At 41.2% G+C, this 16066-nt stretch overlaps 1 protein-coding gene across 9 annotated transcripts in view; it reads left to right on the top strand.

The window, feature by feature from the left end:
- The window catches only part of ATP7B (ATPase copper transporting beta), a 48454-nt gene that overhangs the window by 635 nt on the left and 31753 nt on the right, over nucleotides 1-16066 (top strand). For 3 of the 9 annotated variants that reach the window (XR_016462233.1, XR_016462234.1, XM_031615740.2), the window contains exon 1: nucleotides 9477-11021. The exons of 1 other annotated variant lie outside the window; for it this stretch is intronic. Coding sequence is in view for 4 of the 8 variants with exons in the window: in XM_031615740.2 (XP_031471600.2) it covers nucleotides 10773-11021 (249 nt within the window). In the remaining 4 variants the exon portion in view is untranslated. Of the gene's footprint in view, nucleotides 1-3570; nucleotides 7220-9476; nucleotides 11022-11042; nucleotides 11428-12352; nucleotides 12817-16066 lie in introns of those variants that run through there. 5 more of the 9 variants (XM_090132355.1, XM_090132365.1, XM_090132362.1 and 2 more) reach the window with 5 other exon arrangements.

Here is a 16066-nt window from a genome sequence, read left to right as displayed (position 1 = left end):
TGCAGCTTGCTATAAGGAGCCTGAATTCAATGATCTCTGAATCATTCGAACCCCTACAATTCTGTGATTCTGCGATTATTCTCCAGATGGGGAATGGCAATGGAACTGTGTCAAGCCTTGAAAGATAGCATTCTATTAATCATGTTACTGATGTTTTTGTTTAAGTATTCATCAGTGTCTCAAGTACAACTGACAGTAACTTTTATGCCATTAGGTGAGCTGTTACATTGGAACAGTTCTGTTGGGAAGTCCGGCAAGTGTGATCTAGTGTTTAATTTCTGATCCAGCTGTTTTCCTAAGTTGTGTGCAACTGACACTAGTTTATCTCCCTCAGTGTTCTTCTAGCAGAACAACTGGTCTGCTTCCCCAGCAGACCAATTGCCTGAGAAGCACATGAGATGACTGCAAAAGGGATCTGTGTTAGGTTGATGTCTCTCAGCTCAAGACACCTCTCTTGTGTCATCAAGCTGACTCTGGGTGCAGAGAAGAGGCACAGTTTTTCTAGGGAAAAGTCTGGTCTATTTTAGCTGGTGAGATTTGTGCATCACTGACTTGAAAAGGAGTTTATGGCTACTCCCTCAGAACCTATGAATCTTGGGTTGAACTTCTATGTGAAGCATATGCATCACAGGCTAGCCACAGCTTATATAAGAAATAATGCTTTTGAGTTTCAGGAAGTAAGAAAAAATTAATGAGGTAGACACATTTTCCTGAAATGACCTAATCAATTTGTTGGAGTTCCCCAGATTTCCTGTTAAGGAATGTATATGTCTATGCATTTTGGCATCTGGAAGGAAAAGGTTGATTTCCACTCATGACATCTTCATGTGATTTCCAGTCAGAAACATCTTCCATGTGACAGCAAACAATGTGTTTGCAGAACATGAGCTTCCCAGCAGGGTGAGCCTCACAGTTTGTTCCCCAGCTGAGCAGCGTAGCCAGTGGGGTGTAGGTGTGCCACTTCCCAGAAATACTGATATTTTTGCCTAGATGCAGATCAGTCGATCAGCCTGAGTTCTACACAGCCTTTACAGTCACATAATTTTCCTGGTAACAGTTCAAGATCAAAATAATCATAGATACCGTTCTTTCTTCTTCTTGCTCCCAAGGCAAACAAACAACAGATAGGGGAATTGTTTTGGCAGGAGCATCTCTCTCTGATTTATATTATATATATACACACATATGCATATTCTATAGAATAGAATATATAATATTTTTATATATATTATATTATATTATATTATATTATATTATATTATATTATATTATATATATATTATATATATAAATATATATATAAATATGTATACATATATATGCATATACATATGCATATTCTATAGAATAGATATAGAGAATATATATATATAATATAATATATATATATAATATATATTATATTATATATATATATATTCTCTCTCTCTCTCTCTCTCTCTCTCTCTCTTCTCTCTCTCTCTCTCTCTCTCTCTCTCTCTCTCTCTCTCTCTCTCTCTCTATTCTCTCTCTCTCTCTCTCTCTCTCTCTCTCTCTCTCTCTCTCTCTAGCCAGATGGTATTAGAACATCTGCATAAGAGAAAAGACATTCTGGTACAACCTTTCCAGATCCTTACCAATGCTAAGCAGGGAAACAGTTCTTCAAAATACACAGACTATGTGCGAAGGGCTGTGAAGAACAGCTGTGTTGTTTCTGCCTGGGATCTGCTTGTAACCTCTACTTTGCTGGTTCAGATGTGTTTTTCTTCATAGAAACTAAGTCGATACAGATGCAAACTGTCAAATTCAAGTAACAGTTTTGAAATCTCTGCCAGCCCTGGCACAACTATATCAGACTTGAATTTGCAGCTGGAAGGTGTTTTGCTTGACAATGCAGTAGCCTCTGTTTCTTTTGCAGTTCTTCCTCTGTATTTTATAAGCTTTTGGAATGCTTTGTTTCCTGTGCCAGTACTCCATCATCCACACAGCACAGAAGTGCTTCTGTTGTTCACAGGGAACCTCCTGTGGCCCAATTTGTGTCCATGGCTTCTAGTCCTGGCACCGGGCACCACTGACAGAGCCTGGCTCCAACTTCTTGGCACCTTCCCTCAGGGATTTACAGACATTAATGAGATCCCCTGGAGCCTCCTCCAGCTGAGCAGCCTCAGCTCTCTCAGCCTCTACTCACAAGGGGAGGCTGTCCGGTCTGTTGACCAACTTAGTTTTACTTTTTCTGTAGTTTGTTCAGTAGTAATTAAAAAAAGATGTATTAATGCATTCAAAGTGGTTTTGTTAGCTTTTTTTTTTTTTTTTTTTAGTCATAGAGTATTCTGCTTTTGATGTGAGCAGTGTGAAAACTGTTGTTGACAGCCTTACATACTGCAGAGGATACCTTTAATGTGTGAATGTCCAGCACAGCCTAACTGGAATGTCATCACTTCACAACTCTCATGCATATGCAGCAGAAGATACTGTATGCATGCTTTTAAAATATTGCCAGTAACGTCAGCAAAGCAGTGCTGAGCTCTCTGCAGTGTTCCTACTCCTTTGGTGAGAATGCTATTAAAAGTCCTGACTGGAGAAATTCACATGGCCAACATGCCAAAGAAATTAAATGAGCCATGTCATGAAGTTGGCTTTGTTCTACTCCTCACAGAGATGTGCCAAGTTTTTCATCTTTTGCTGCCTCTGCAAGCACTTCTGTCCCCTTTTAATTGCTTTCCTTATTAAGGTCCTCACTCTGAAGGAAGATCTGTGCAAACAAGTACTCAAAACAAATGACAGAATCCACTCACAATGTGTTGTCCTCAGGTGTGCAAGGCATTTGGGACAGTTTTTAAGTACATTTTTCTCTCTTGCTGAGGACTCCACATACAAGAAAGTTGGTAAAATAAGACTACTGCCAGGTAACAAACGAAAAGAAACTGGATTAATACTGTGTAAGGATATTTGTATGACAGTCATGTGGTCCTTCATGCTTTCTTATACAGTCGGCTGCTTGCTTTCTGGAACACACACTGTGTAGTACTGAGTTTCTCATCCATAGTGGCTGCCTTAGCTGGCAAAATGCCTAGGACCATTTTTAGCAGAAGGAATCTTAGATCATTCATGTACATTCATGTACTGTATGTCTCTCCCTTTTGCACGTTTCTTGTGTTAGGCTGTTATATGTTGTAGTACATTTGTTCTTATTTACATAGCAGCAGGAGGCAGAAATAAAGTTGGACCAGGTGTGTTCTAAAGATCTGTGAAGCAAAAAACAAGTATTAGAAATAAATTGCAACACGTATCTACAACAAAACACTACGGGGTTGTTTTTGCTGATGTGTTATACTATGTGTTAAACCCAAGCAATTCTAAATGTATATATTTATAACTGTCAGCTTTACTTTTTAGCCTGATGTTCCAGCACGTGGATGTTTGCATTATGTACCTGTAAGCAAAACCTGGCTTTTTTTTTTCTTTTCTTTTCTTTTTTCTTTTTTTTAACAGAAGCAATGTACTATTGCAGAAGCAATTCAGTATTAAGTAGTTTGGATCCACACTGAATTTTTGCAAGAGTTCATATAACATATGTTTGTCTTATCACAGGCAGCTTACCCCAGTGGAACACATGGTTTTTTATTAACAGGAGATTATTTTATGTGAGTTGTTCCTGTTGGACAATGGCTACATAGGAAAATGAATCAGTTCCACTGGAATTGTAACTTCCCATGGACTCTCTATCAATTCTCCTAAACAATCCACAGGAGGAGAGGTGGCTGACATCTTCAGGGCAGGTGAAAGAAATGTATTCAAGAGGCTCGGAGCACAGGCAGCAATGGGTATGTCAGTGTTGTAGCCCTCCTGGTAATGTTACTAACTTTGCAAAATAACATGGAGACTCACTTCAAGTCCCAGCTTTTCAGCTGGAAGTTTGTGGCTCTTGAGGGAATGTGCACCATTTCTGAGTCAGCAATAGCAGACTTGAACTCCTTTTTCTTTTCCTTCTCCTTTATGCAGATCCTAATGCCTGTATGGCTTTATGCACCTAATCAGAACATGAAAGAGATGGTGAAGGACCATCTCTATCACAGTAGTGCCCTAACACCTGTTTAAAATGATTACGAAACTGCTCAGGAAAATGCAAAACTTTGCTGAGTCTATTTTTTTTCTTCCAGAAATAGGCACCCCTATTGTCAGACCTAAAAGGATTCACAGATTGAAAAAGAAAAGCCTGCACTAACTTGTTCAGGACGTGTTTGTGCACTGTATTTGTATGCGTGTCCCTTTGCCAGTTTCAGGAGGCAAGGGCAGTGTTGTTTGGATAGGAACCCAAACTGTTTCCTGTGAATCCAGGTCAAGGCAGGATTTGCATTCTGTGCTCACGCCTGGCTTGTTGGCACTGATCAGGAAAGAGAAAAAAGCCAGAATCTGTCTGCAAAGCAGTAGAGAAGAGAGTTACTATTGCTGCAGGAGGCTGGCTAGTCCAGACATGAGAGATGCAGGCACTGTGCCTTGCCACCTCCTCTGACCTTCCACTCTGGGGAGAAAGGAAGCTTGAAAGGTCGGCAGTTTTCCCATGGCATAGACTCAAAGATTCTCCATTAAGGGCTGAACTAAGGCTACTTAAAAGTCGGTCCCTGAGTCACCACCTTTCCTTCCACCAAGCAGAAGTGTGCATCAGTTTTGTTTACAAGTGTCCTTGGAAGAAACATCCATTTTCTGTAGCACAGAACTGCTCCTAAGTGGCAGGTCTTCCTGCAGTAAATGAACACTGCCTTTGCACTCTGTTTCAGTTTTGATGAGCCAGTTTGTATACCACAGAAAGCAATGTGAGGGATGCTGCATGCATTTCAAAGCAGAATTGCAACTGCTTTCTTCAGTCCAGGTGTTCAATATTTCTGATGGAAATTTCTACAGCCATTTCTGTTGCTATTTCCTTTAGATGTTTTTTGAAGTATATCTTTGTGCTGAAGGGATTGCTTAAAATTAGCAGTGGTTGCCTTGTTGTTTTATGTTAATCTGTGTCATTTTATCTCTGACGTTTCCACCTGAATTCTCTTCACTGTTTGTCATATTTGTTACGTGATGTAGTATGGAATCATTATCAGATATTCCATCAGAAACAAAATAACAGCAAGTTAATCTTTTTGTTTTGTTCTTCTCTGCTCAGTTTCAAGAAGTCTCTGCAGTGAATAAATTTTGCTCTATCCAGGAAAGCGATGTGTATTTTCCTGGTCACTCTGAAGTACACTCTGTTCCTTGACACAAAGCTGGAAGCTCTCTGCCTGTGGTTCTTGACTGAGAGCTGACAGTTCGTGCCCAATATTACACCTGGACAGTGCAGTGCTGTTCCTAGACCTGAAGAGCAAATAATTAACAGAGTTTTTGTACAGATGTACTGTAAATAAGTTAGCTAAACAGCAACTCGTGTGCTACAGTTTGGACCTCTGACTACTGGGAACTGCAATGTTCCTAACCCTGTGCACCCAAGTTGTCCTCATCAGAGGTTACCTTCTTCACTTGTTGCCTGCCATGGCAAAAGGAACCAGACAAAGAGCTGTCACATTTCTAACCTCAGAATCAGGAAGAAAAGCCTTTCTGAGAGCTGGAGTGTGGGAGCTCCCCACACCTATGCCAGCAGGGCTGTGCTGTGACTGTGCTCTGGGCTCACAAAGTGCTCTTGCAGCCATGTCCAGGATCACCTAGGCTCTGCCCTCGCTGCAAGGATAAGGCCACAGGGAGGGACTAAACACCTTCATGTTTTTCTACCCAGTAATGAAACCAGTCCAGAGGGAGTGGGGAAGAAGTAAAGTACCCCACAGGTGATGGAAAAAGCCATAAGCCTGCTCAGTAGGCTGAGTTTTGTCTGGAACACTGGGAAAGCTGTTAGAGCTCTTCACAGAGGTCTGGGTGTGTGAGGAGCCTGAGTGCTGGGCTGAGAAGAGATGGTATCAAGCTTTCTTACAGCTGGGAATTGCTGGAAATACCTCTTTCTGCAAAGAAGTTCTCAACAGCTGCAAGTATAAGACAGGCAGAAACAATAGTTAAGAGAAAGTGAATTTGGATTTGCCTTACCTATCCAGGCTGTCCTAACAGAGGCAATGCATTTGTATTTTATATATGGTGTTTATAATGCAAACACCAGATGCTGTTTATCTTTGTCTTGAAGTGAAGGTGATTATGCTGAATAGAAACGGGATGGGATGAAATAAGCTCCTATATAAAGGCCAAGCAGTTTGACTTGGGAGTAAATACTGGCTGTAGGACCAGAAATACAGGCTTAAATCCAAGTTACATTCTTCCTTTCTTTTCTCTTCTTTCTTTATTTCTTTTCCTTTTCTTTAATTTTCTCTCTTCCCTTCTTTCCTTCCTTCCTTCTTTCACTCTGATGTGCTTTGTGTTATTTACATAGTGTCAGGTGACTCATGCAAATGAAATCTCTCTCTGAGGCCATCAAACATGACCACAAGAATGACGAGGCAAGTGCTGGAAGGGAACTAATAGTAATTCCAAAGTGTGGGCTCTACATCTGAGACAGATTCATAGCATATGAATAATTGGGCAGCACTGAAGACATATGCTTACGTTCCTACTCTGCTTAAGGAAAAATTTAATTGCAGGTTTGTCAGGGCATCTTAGAGCCTACCATTAGTTTGCCTGCAACAAGGTAAACAACAGCTTACTTTAAAAACAGTGAAACAAAGTCAGTCTTCCCATTTACTTAATAGGCAGTTCAGGGATTCTCCATTCAAAAAAGGTGAAAATCCTGGTTGCAAAGCGGCGCTGCCTGACAATTTCTGCCACGCACCTGGATGAATGTTACTGCAGATCTGGACTTGAATTAGCCTATGCAGATTGTGATTGTTCTTTGCACTTAACCTCTGCCCCCAAAGGTGTGTCTTTTCCGGGGGTAATATGATCAGCTTGGTAGTTTCTAGGTTCTTAAAAACGAATTCCTGCAGTATAAATAGAGATAACAGAAATTATTGTACTGAAATCAACACTGCTAAAAGCAGGCAGAGTACCAAGTCCACACAATTTGCAATTGTGAAGAAGCCACGGAATCAAAAAATGAGTCTGCATTTCTGAGCCCTGTTACCGACGAGATTCTCCGCTGACTTCTGCTGGTTTAGAGCAAACAAACTGTTTTTAAATATTTAGAGAAGATTGAAGCTGCTACCTGAAAAACTGGAGCCAAAGTCTGAACTGATTTGAAATGAGGTCGTCAACTCTTAAGCAATTTTATTCGTGGCAGGTATGGATTTGATTCCTTGCGTTTCAGAGTTCTGTAATGCTTCATTTTATTTCTCACAGCGTAAGAAATGCTATTACATATGATCACACTTCCTTGTCTGCTGAGGGATATGTGTACCGTTCAGGCTACAGAAACACTTGGGGACCTGCTGGCTGCCAGCTTGCTTACAACATTGTACCCAAGGGGGCATCCATCTGATTTCATGGCACAAAACTGAGAGCAAATGCTGGTAAAGAGGGAAAATGGACCAGTTTGTTCCCACCTAAGTGATACAAAGGTCTTTTTTTTCTCCTATAGTAAGTCTGGAAGTTAGTTTGGAGAACACAAGGACGTGGTTAGTACCAGGAATGTGACCAAGCTTCCAGCTGTTGTTTAGTATGACTGAACGTGATTGTTGTTCGTGATGTTACTACAAGCTTTGCAGTAATCGATTTTCTTTTCCTTTTCCTTAAAGCTCCAATTCCTGCAGTCAAACCCAAAGCATTCTAGCTCTGCTTGGATGGGAGGAAATTTTCAATAATTTTAGCTGGCTGCATCATGGAGACAGTTTGAAAAGAACCCAAAATACAGTGAGATGTGAAGTTGTTTTGTTTTTAGCCTGATGTCACTGTTTGGGTGCATTTTGTTATGGTGGTTTGAAATGATATCTCTAGAGGAAAGTAGAAAAACTATTGACTTTACATTCAAATGGTTTTTATAGTGATTTCCATAGTGTGTAAAAACTGAAGTGCACTCCTGTGCTGACGTGATGTGAAGGTGTTCCAACCAGTTCCTCTCGTCTGTTGGGCAGATTAAGGCAATGTGACTCCCTTGCCTCCAGGCCACCGATTCTTTCTTTGAACCCAAGCTTCTCATCTTGCTGGCACTGTTAAGAATAAGATGCTTTCCTACCGCAAGGAGCCAGAGGGATTAGGCACAGGACAAATCATCCCATAAAGCTAAGCATGAATTCACACAGGAAGCAGCATTTGCATGTAGACTTGTAGTTTTTATCTGTTTAACACATTCTCTGATAGTTGCAGGTTATATAAAGAGGAAAGTTTATATTTTTACGAACTCTTGAAGCTTTAAGGTAAAGGGATTTAGTTTCCTTTGAATGCTTTGCATTTTCTGTCACATAAACAAAACCATCTCTCCCAGGATTAGCAAAGAGCTGTGAAAGCAGCAGAGGTATTTTGTACCTGCCATCTAAATCCCACACTACCACACCTGAGTGATGCTTCCTGGTAAAGCTGCCCAGCTGTACAAAACCCAGCCTGGAAGCAGGGCATGCTGCTGTTGGAAGGTGAGACAGGCAGCAGTGCCTTCTCAACCTCCCTCCTGGCCCACAGTAAAACTGTAGAGGGATTGGGATCAAGCAGGACCTCTGTTAAGGTAAATTGAAATATTTATTTATTTATTTTACAAGATTCTTGGATGTTTCTGCTTTGGGAATGGCATTGCTTATCCAAGAGCTGGTGCTGGTAACTCAACTCCATAGATTTCTTTCTCCACTACTGTCTATCTCTGCTTGAGTCCTCAGCCAAATAGGTGTTTGACATCCTATTGCATTAGACTTGTTGAAGTATATCTTATGCCCTTTTCACATGAAGAGTGATAGAAAACTTCTATCTACTTTCAAAACACAGTCCTCAGTCTCTACTTCTGCGTCAGCATTCAGCACTGTGCTGAAGCCAAAGGACTGTGGAGGCACTCAGTAACAACTTGTCTGTGCTGCTTCTAGAAACAAACAGATGTTTACTTCAGAATTGCTCAGAATCTGGGGGGGAAAGGTATGGGTGAGAGGAACTGGGGAGAAGGTACTGAATAAATATCTATTCCTTCAGCCAAAGCTGAGCTTTGACGGGGTGGACCTGAAAGGGGGAGAAAAAAACACCAAACAACACCATGTTTCTACAGTATGCTTCATTGCATGATATCTCATCAGTACCAGTTACTTGTAGAAACAAGCTAGGTAGGGTTTGGGATATTCTGAATAATAAAGATACTATTGAAGGTGAATGATGAAGTACTCACCTACAGCTGTCTGAGAACTGGGATTTCTGTTCCCTAAGACATTCTAGAACTTGAAATTTCCATTGTGTAAAATTATTGCTCAGAGCTGAATTTCTGAGCGTCTTTGATTTGGGATCAAAGAATTGATTTGTTTTAGAAAGAAGAAAAACAGATTTTCAACTTGCATTTGTATCTGTAGTATGGAGACATGGCTCTAGTATTTAAAGACATTGCAACAAAATATTTTCACATAAATCCAACAATTTGACTTTCCATTTCTTGTTTCAAAACCGGTTCAAATCAGTAATTGTGTCAGAGAGGTGAGGGATGTGAAGGTAAAAAAGTGGAAAGAATCTGACCTGTCCTGCCAGCCAGCTGGAGCACCATGTGTGTTCCCTCAGGTTTCCTGAGATGTTGATCCATCATCTCTGCATGGGAGTAAATTTGATGATGTTTTCCAAATCCAAGAGCTTTTGATTAAATATAAAGGAATTATTTTAAGGTTTGCCTGTGCAGTGTGGTCACTGCTTATTCCGATAGGGTGTGAATTGACGGTAGATTGACCATAGTGTATAAATTCCCTTTGGCTTTACGTGTATAAATTCGTGGCCATTCTTTAGGGACCTGTTTAGGGGCATCTTTAGAAATGGATGGCTCTGCTGAAGGCTCAGGGAACTTGAGGTCCCACTCACCATATTAGAACAGTGCTGTGAATGTTCTCAGTTTGCTGCAGGCACTCTCAGGAAAATATACCCAGCTTGGCTGTGGATGCTTCCAATGGTACCTGTTGTATATAGCTAAGTTAGATGTTCCTGTAGCTGATGAGAGGAACCGAGGGGAACTGGGTTTGCCCAAGGAAATAACCCTTTTTTTTTTCTCCTGGCACTAATTGCTGATGTAGCTTTCTGTTTGTTTGTTTATTTATTTAGTAGTTAAGCTTGGTGATGGCAAGGAGGTACAATTTAAAAAGTGAAAGTATTGTACTCAGTCTTTTCTTTTTTTCTTTTCTGAAATGAAGGACTGTTCCAAATGAATGAAAGACCTTCAGTCTAGGGATCTTACTGAACGATATAATCACGAGCAGGGTTAAAATGTGAGCGGGCACCATATTTTACCCAAGAACTCCTTGGAAAAAGGAAGGGGAAAAGCAACATTGCCCTTTGTAGGAACTGTGGGTATGCCTGACTGAGTTAATTATGCACCGGCTTGCTGCACACAGGTCATGTTTGAGTAGCTTGTGAAAGGCTGAGCTGGCCACAATGCCGTGTGCAAAGATTAGCAGCGCTGAATGCAGTTTGGTAAGCACAAGGGATGCCAATTGGTGGGAAGCATTGAAACTGGCAGGGAGAGGAGGTAGCTGAGTGCAGCGAGCAGCGTACACAAAGATCACAGGTTACATCTAGGATTTCATTATGCATGCCTAATGAGCACATTGATGAGAACTCCCCAGGCCATTGTAAAAGTAGTTGAAAAAAGAGCTGCTGATAAGGAAGGCACTGAATAGCTTCTCTCGTAAAGCTTTTCTTTGGCGTTGCGATATTTAAAGCCGGCAAAGATAATGGAGAGAAAATTGGACAATAAAATGCGAAGGGAGCTGTCCTGCTTAGCTACTTTAAACAACAAAAACATAACCCTGGTGTCCATTCGAAAGCGGCAGGCAGCTCACGATGTGCCTGAACTACTGATTATTGGTGAAGGGTCCAAAGTGGAGTCTCCGCTAGAAGCAAGCAGTAACTTGCAGAAAGAAGAGAAAGTTTTGCAGCGTAACTCCATGGGAATGCCAGAAGTCAATACAACTGGAAAGCAGGTCGGTGAGCTGCTGCATGTGTTGGGAGGGAAATGGAGAATTTAAAGCTAAATGTGCTGGACATGGATTGTGTATTGATGTGCTAAACCTTCTGTATATGAATCGCTTCAATCCTCAGCACGACTCCATGCCCTCTAACAAGTAGTACACTGCCACGACCTTTTGAGGTCTATGAAATTAATCTTTGAGAGCAAATGGTAATGAGATATGCTATATCATTTGCTAATGAGCATTTTCTTTCGACTCCACTTAATAGTGTAGAGTGGTGATTCTTAGTAGGGAACCAAACGAGTGCTTCTCCTTTTGAACTGTGATTGCTTGAATGCTTGAATTGCTCGAGTGCTTGTGCTGGGTTATTTTCTGGAATCACAGAAATTGCAGAAACATTAAAACATCATAATTTTAGGTAAGTCATTTATTTATAACTACTGAGTGGACATTAACAAAACTTCATGGAAATGTATCTGTGGCAATGTTTTATTTAGTTTTTAATTCAGAGTTATAGTTTTAGAGATTGATCTTTCTAGACCTCTTCTCCATGAACTTTGATGCTGATTAAGACATTATGAGGCCTATTATAAAAAAAAAAAAAAAAAAAAAAAAAAAGATTTTGCTTTTTAAAAGTTAATATTACAAATTGCAGTAATTTGGATTAATTGTATGTTTAAGGAGAACAAACTTTAAGAACAAATATTGTGATTTTTGAAACAATGTATACTTAAAATAGCTTAAATGTTTAGAGTCAGACTGGAAAGAAAGAACAACAAAGACAGACTGGCTGTACCTGAAGGCTTTGTCTGTCTCTAGTTACTTCTCACTTTGTAAATGCTTGCTGTAAAACAGTCATAACATAACTTAATTCTGCCAAGGGATCTCTCTCCTGTATTCAATTCATTACAGTATATTGTGTTGCTCCCATTGCAGCTATGAATGTCAAGAAGTGTTTTGCTTTGTTTTAATTCTAAGTTAGAAACCATCAATTTGCAAAAAGGTTTTTCTTTTTCCCACTAAACCAAGTATGATTTATACAGCTCACTTTAACTGAAAAGCACCCCTTTGGGTCTCTAAAGTTTATCAAATATAGTGTGTGGATATGGTATCATTTCACAACAAGTGTGTAAACATTTCTCCATCTTCTGTCTGATAGAGAATCCTGCTCCCAAATGGAACATGTGACTTTGAAATAATATTTTCATCGTTTCACAATTTCCTCCTGGGGAGGGTGTTTTTCCCCCTCTTTTAGCATTCAAGAATTATTTGGTGAATACAAAGCCATGTTAGAAGTAGATACTAACATAGGTGACTACTGACATGTTCATCTTCTTCACGAGGGGAAGAGGAAAGGAAGAACAAGCTTTTAGGGCCTGATCCAGTTAAACAAGATGTATGGGCAAGCTGTGCTGAGATTTGTTAAGAAGGATGGGAACTGAATTTCTGCTTCCTGTCACCTAGAAATGATGCTCCTGTAGGCATGAAACTAAAGACTGTGGATCTTTGATGTTCCTGAGGCTGTTCTGCCCTCATTTTGTTGTTCACTGGCAACCTCTAACAAACTGGGAAAGCATCTGAAGTATTTAAAAAGCATGTGGCTTTCCAGTAGTGTGCTACTGCCTGCCTGAATCCTATGCTGTGAATCAGCAGGTTGTGAAAGAGGAGAGCAGGAAAGGTGAAAAAGCAGCACAGATGAGGCTGTTCTTCTTTGGCAGCTGTATGCTTCAAGTTAAGAGGGCAAGAGCTGATTTCAGCCTGAGGATGTGTGGGGAGAAGAGCAGCTCAAAACCTTCAGATACACCAGGTGAGAAACTAAGTGAGATCTGGTGTTTGTGGGCAAGCAGACAGGGAGAGGCAGAAAGGAATTTGATGAATAGGCCAAGCACTGTGCCCCTGCCTGCTGACAGCCTGGCGTTGTGAGGAGAAACCTGGCTCTTTAATTTCAGGATATGAAAATTGGTATCCAAGGCACAGGAGGGGCAACTGTGGCAAGGATTTGCGAGGCATGAGGTGGTACAGCCTGGATGTGAGAAAGAAGAAGCAGTGTGGCAGCAACAGGGAGATGGATGTCTCAGGAATGTAGCTCCAGCTCTGGGAAGGAGCCATGGGGGGATCTCGGTTAGGGAGATGCTCAGAGAGCTACAGAGTTGATTGTTTTTTTCCTTCAGACCACCAGTTTTAGCTAACAAATGTTTTCACCTATTCTTCAAAAAGTTGGGACAGCTCTTTATGAAAAGTGGCAAGTGATGGTCAAGTTTTGGTGTTTCTGTGACTAACAGTGCATTAAAACAGTAGGATCAGTAGTTGCTTTTACGTTTTTCAAAAGACTGGATGGCAGAAAATGCCCTTCAGTCTTTTTACATATATATATTGCTTTTAAGTCTCTAGGTACTTGGAAAAATGGAAGTGGTTAGTGAGCATGGGCAAAGCAATGAAGGACATAAAACCTGTGATATTGCCTGTTTCCTGTCTACAAGTTGCTGCCAGAAGCACAGTGGACAGGAGCAAGCAAGAAGGATGCTTGTGTCATGTCACTCTGCTCTCATGCTGTTTCATCAGAAAATGAGCCAAAGTAAATGCACACAGTGAGCTCCTGTAGCGTGTTAGGCCTTCTGCTTTGCTGAGTGTTTGTGATAAGAGCTTCCCACCATGGCCAAAGTCTCTTCTAGGTTCTAAGGGGGTGGAGAGATAGGTAGGAGAAGACAAGGAACAATACTGAAATAAGCTTCTCAGGGCAGACATTAAAATAAATGAGTGCTTAAACACCATTTAAAATGAGGTGTATGAGAGAGTTTCCTTTAAAAATGGGCCTTTTCCCACATGTGTGGAGCCAGGAGTTGGACTCAATGGTCCTTATGTGTTCCTTCCAACTTGGGACATTCTATAATTCTGTGATTCTATTATATTATTATTTTAAACTGGGAAGGCACAAATAAGAGGAAATAAACATGCCTTTTGTGCACTTAAATGGGAACCATTAACTGCTTATATTTTATTTTGAAGACAGGGACTGCCCAGGCAGGCGGTTTAGTCACTGTTCCTGGAGATGTTCAAGAACTGTTTAGATGTTGTACTAAGTTTAGTGGGGAAGTACTGGTTGTAGGTGATGGTTGGGCTAGATGATCTTGGAGGTCTTTCCCAACCTTGAGGATTGTATGATTTATGTTGAGGATTTCAGCAACTTCTGAGAAGGAAGTGCAAAGAGAGGGCAATGTATTCCAGACACTGCTTGGTGTGGGAGAGTAAGGGGGACAAATGGGGCATAGGGGATAAAATCCACGTAACTCTTCCCCAGCATCCCTGCAGCATAGTCACAAGCAGAGACGGAGCTGGGCACAGAGGGTAGGCTTGCCCCAGGATTGCAAGGAGCTGCGCAGTAATGCTGCAGAGCTGAAGGTGTTTGCTGCAGCTCCAGGCTGGTCTGAGCACCTGTGGCATTGTGGTGGCTGTGGCTTCCCATTACCCACTCTTCTGGGAACAGCCTCAGTGAAACTCACATGGCCCCTACACACTGTGTGGTTATGCCGTGCATGCAGTGAGCCCAGGTACGGTTGAGTGGTTTTGCAGCAGGGTAGTTTTGCAGCTGGCTGTTACTGGACTGGTGGCATTAAACCAGAAGTCCTAATGGACACCAAGCTGAATGTGAGCCAGCAGCATGCTCTTGTCGCTAAGAAGGCTAATGGTATTGTTGGCTGCACTAGGCAAAGAGCTGCCAGCAGGTTAACAGAGGTGATCCTTCTTTTCTGCTCAGCTCTGGTGAGGCCACACCTGAAGTAAAGGGTCCAGTTGTGGGCCCTCCGTACAAGAGGGCCCTGCCAGCCTTCACCATGATATGGTTCTGTAAACCAAACTTGCACAACTCATGGGAGTCAAGTCTGAAGACTCAATTGCTTTCAGTTTTTATTTAAAGTCCTCCATAATTATCCATGGCAAAGACTCAGGGAACTGATTTTCAGCACAGAAGGTGATGGGCACTTCAGGAAGCCCATTTCTGCCTTCACCTGAAGGTGAGATTCAGAGGAATGTTGCATGTAACTGAAATGGTGGCTCCTGTCTGTTTATGAGCAGTTGCTTTTCCTAGGAAGTAAGTGTCTCCTATTCTAATAAATACAGCACAGAGAAGACACATTTTTTGTGTTTAATTTTTTTCATTTTTGTCATGACCCAGGCATCATTATTCACAAGCTGTCTAAGCATGAAACAAAATCAAGTTAATGGATTTTGAATACTGCATCAAATGAACTGGGTGCAGTCTAGTGTTAATAAGCAGCCTAAGTAATTCTCATCCATGCTGTACCAAGGAGACAGTTTTCTTCTCTTTAGCTGAAATGAGATTAATATTGTTGAGCCTGATCTGGTGACTCCTCCTCCTGTCCCTTCACTGCTGTAATGCCCAGCATTAGGTGCTATCAGTAAGGGATAAAGGGCCAATGGCTTTACAGGCAAGTTAGTAGATTTGTCATAGCAGCTTCCATCTAGATTTTTAGAAGAAAAAGTAACAGTAATGAAATCTGATGTTTTTTCCTTGAAACCCAACAATATTGAACTTGTCCCTCCCCTTCTGTGCCTTCCTCATGACTTGATGTCAGCAATGTCCTTTGATGGCAGAGTTATGCTCTGATTATCTCATCTGCGAGATCTGTTGCCTTTGTAATTTTCACTAATGCTTCATTTTTCAATTGAATAGAGTGCACTGAACCATAGAATTGCAGTATTGCAGACCGCGATCTGATTGATGGATAGCCTACTTTGGGCTAATCTACTTCAGTAATGGTTATCACATCCTGAAGATTGCTATTGGATCAAACCTGTGGGTTCTTGTAGCTCAATATCAGGTGCCTCTTTATTAGGACCTCCCAAAGGGGTGGATGAAACTAAAAGATGGTAGAAGCATCTGCATACATGTATGTTTTTTAAAATCTTTGTGTGTAGATTTAAACTTCAAAAATCTATACAGATGCTGACAATCCAAACCCTTGTGCACACGTGTACAGCTCTGCAGATAGCATGCAGCTGGTCCTGCCTGGCTTCAGGCTCTTGGGGAATTACTGAAT

The sequence above is a fragment of the Phasianus colchicus genome, chromosome 1, assembly GCF_987193195.1.
Source record: "Phasianus colchicus chromosome 1, bPhaCol1.hap1.1, whole genome shotgun sequence".
NCBI lineage: Eukaryota > Metazoa > Chordata > Aves > Galliformes > Phasianidae > Phasianus > Phasianus colchicus.
This window is presented reverse-complemented; position numbering and strand designations above follow the sequence as displayed.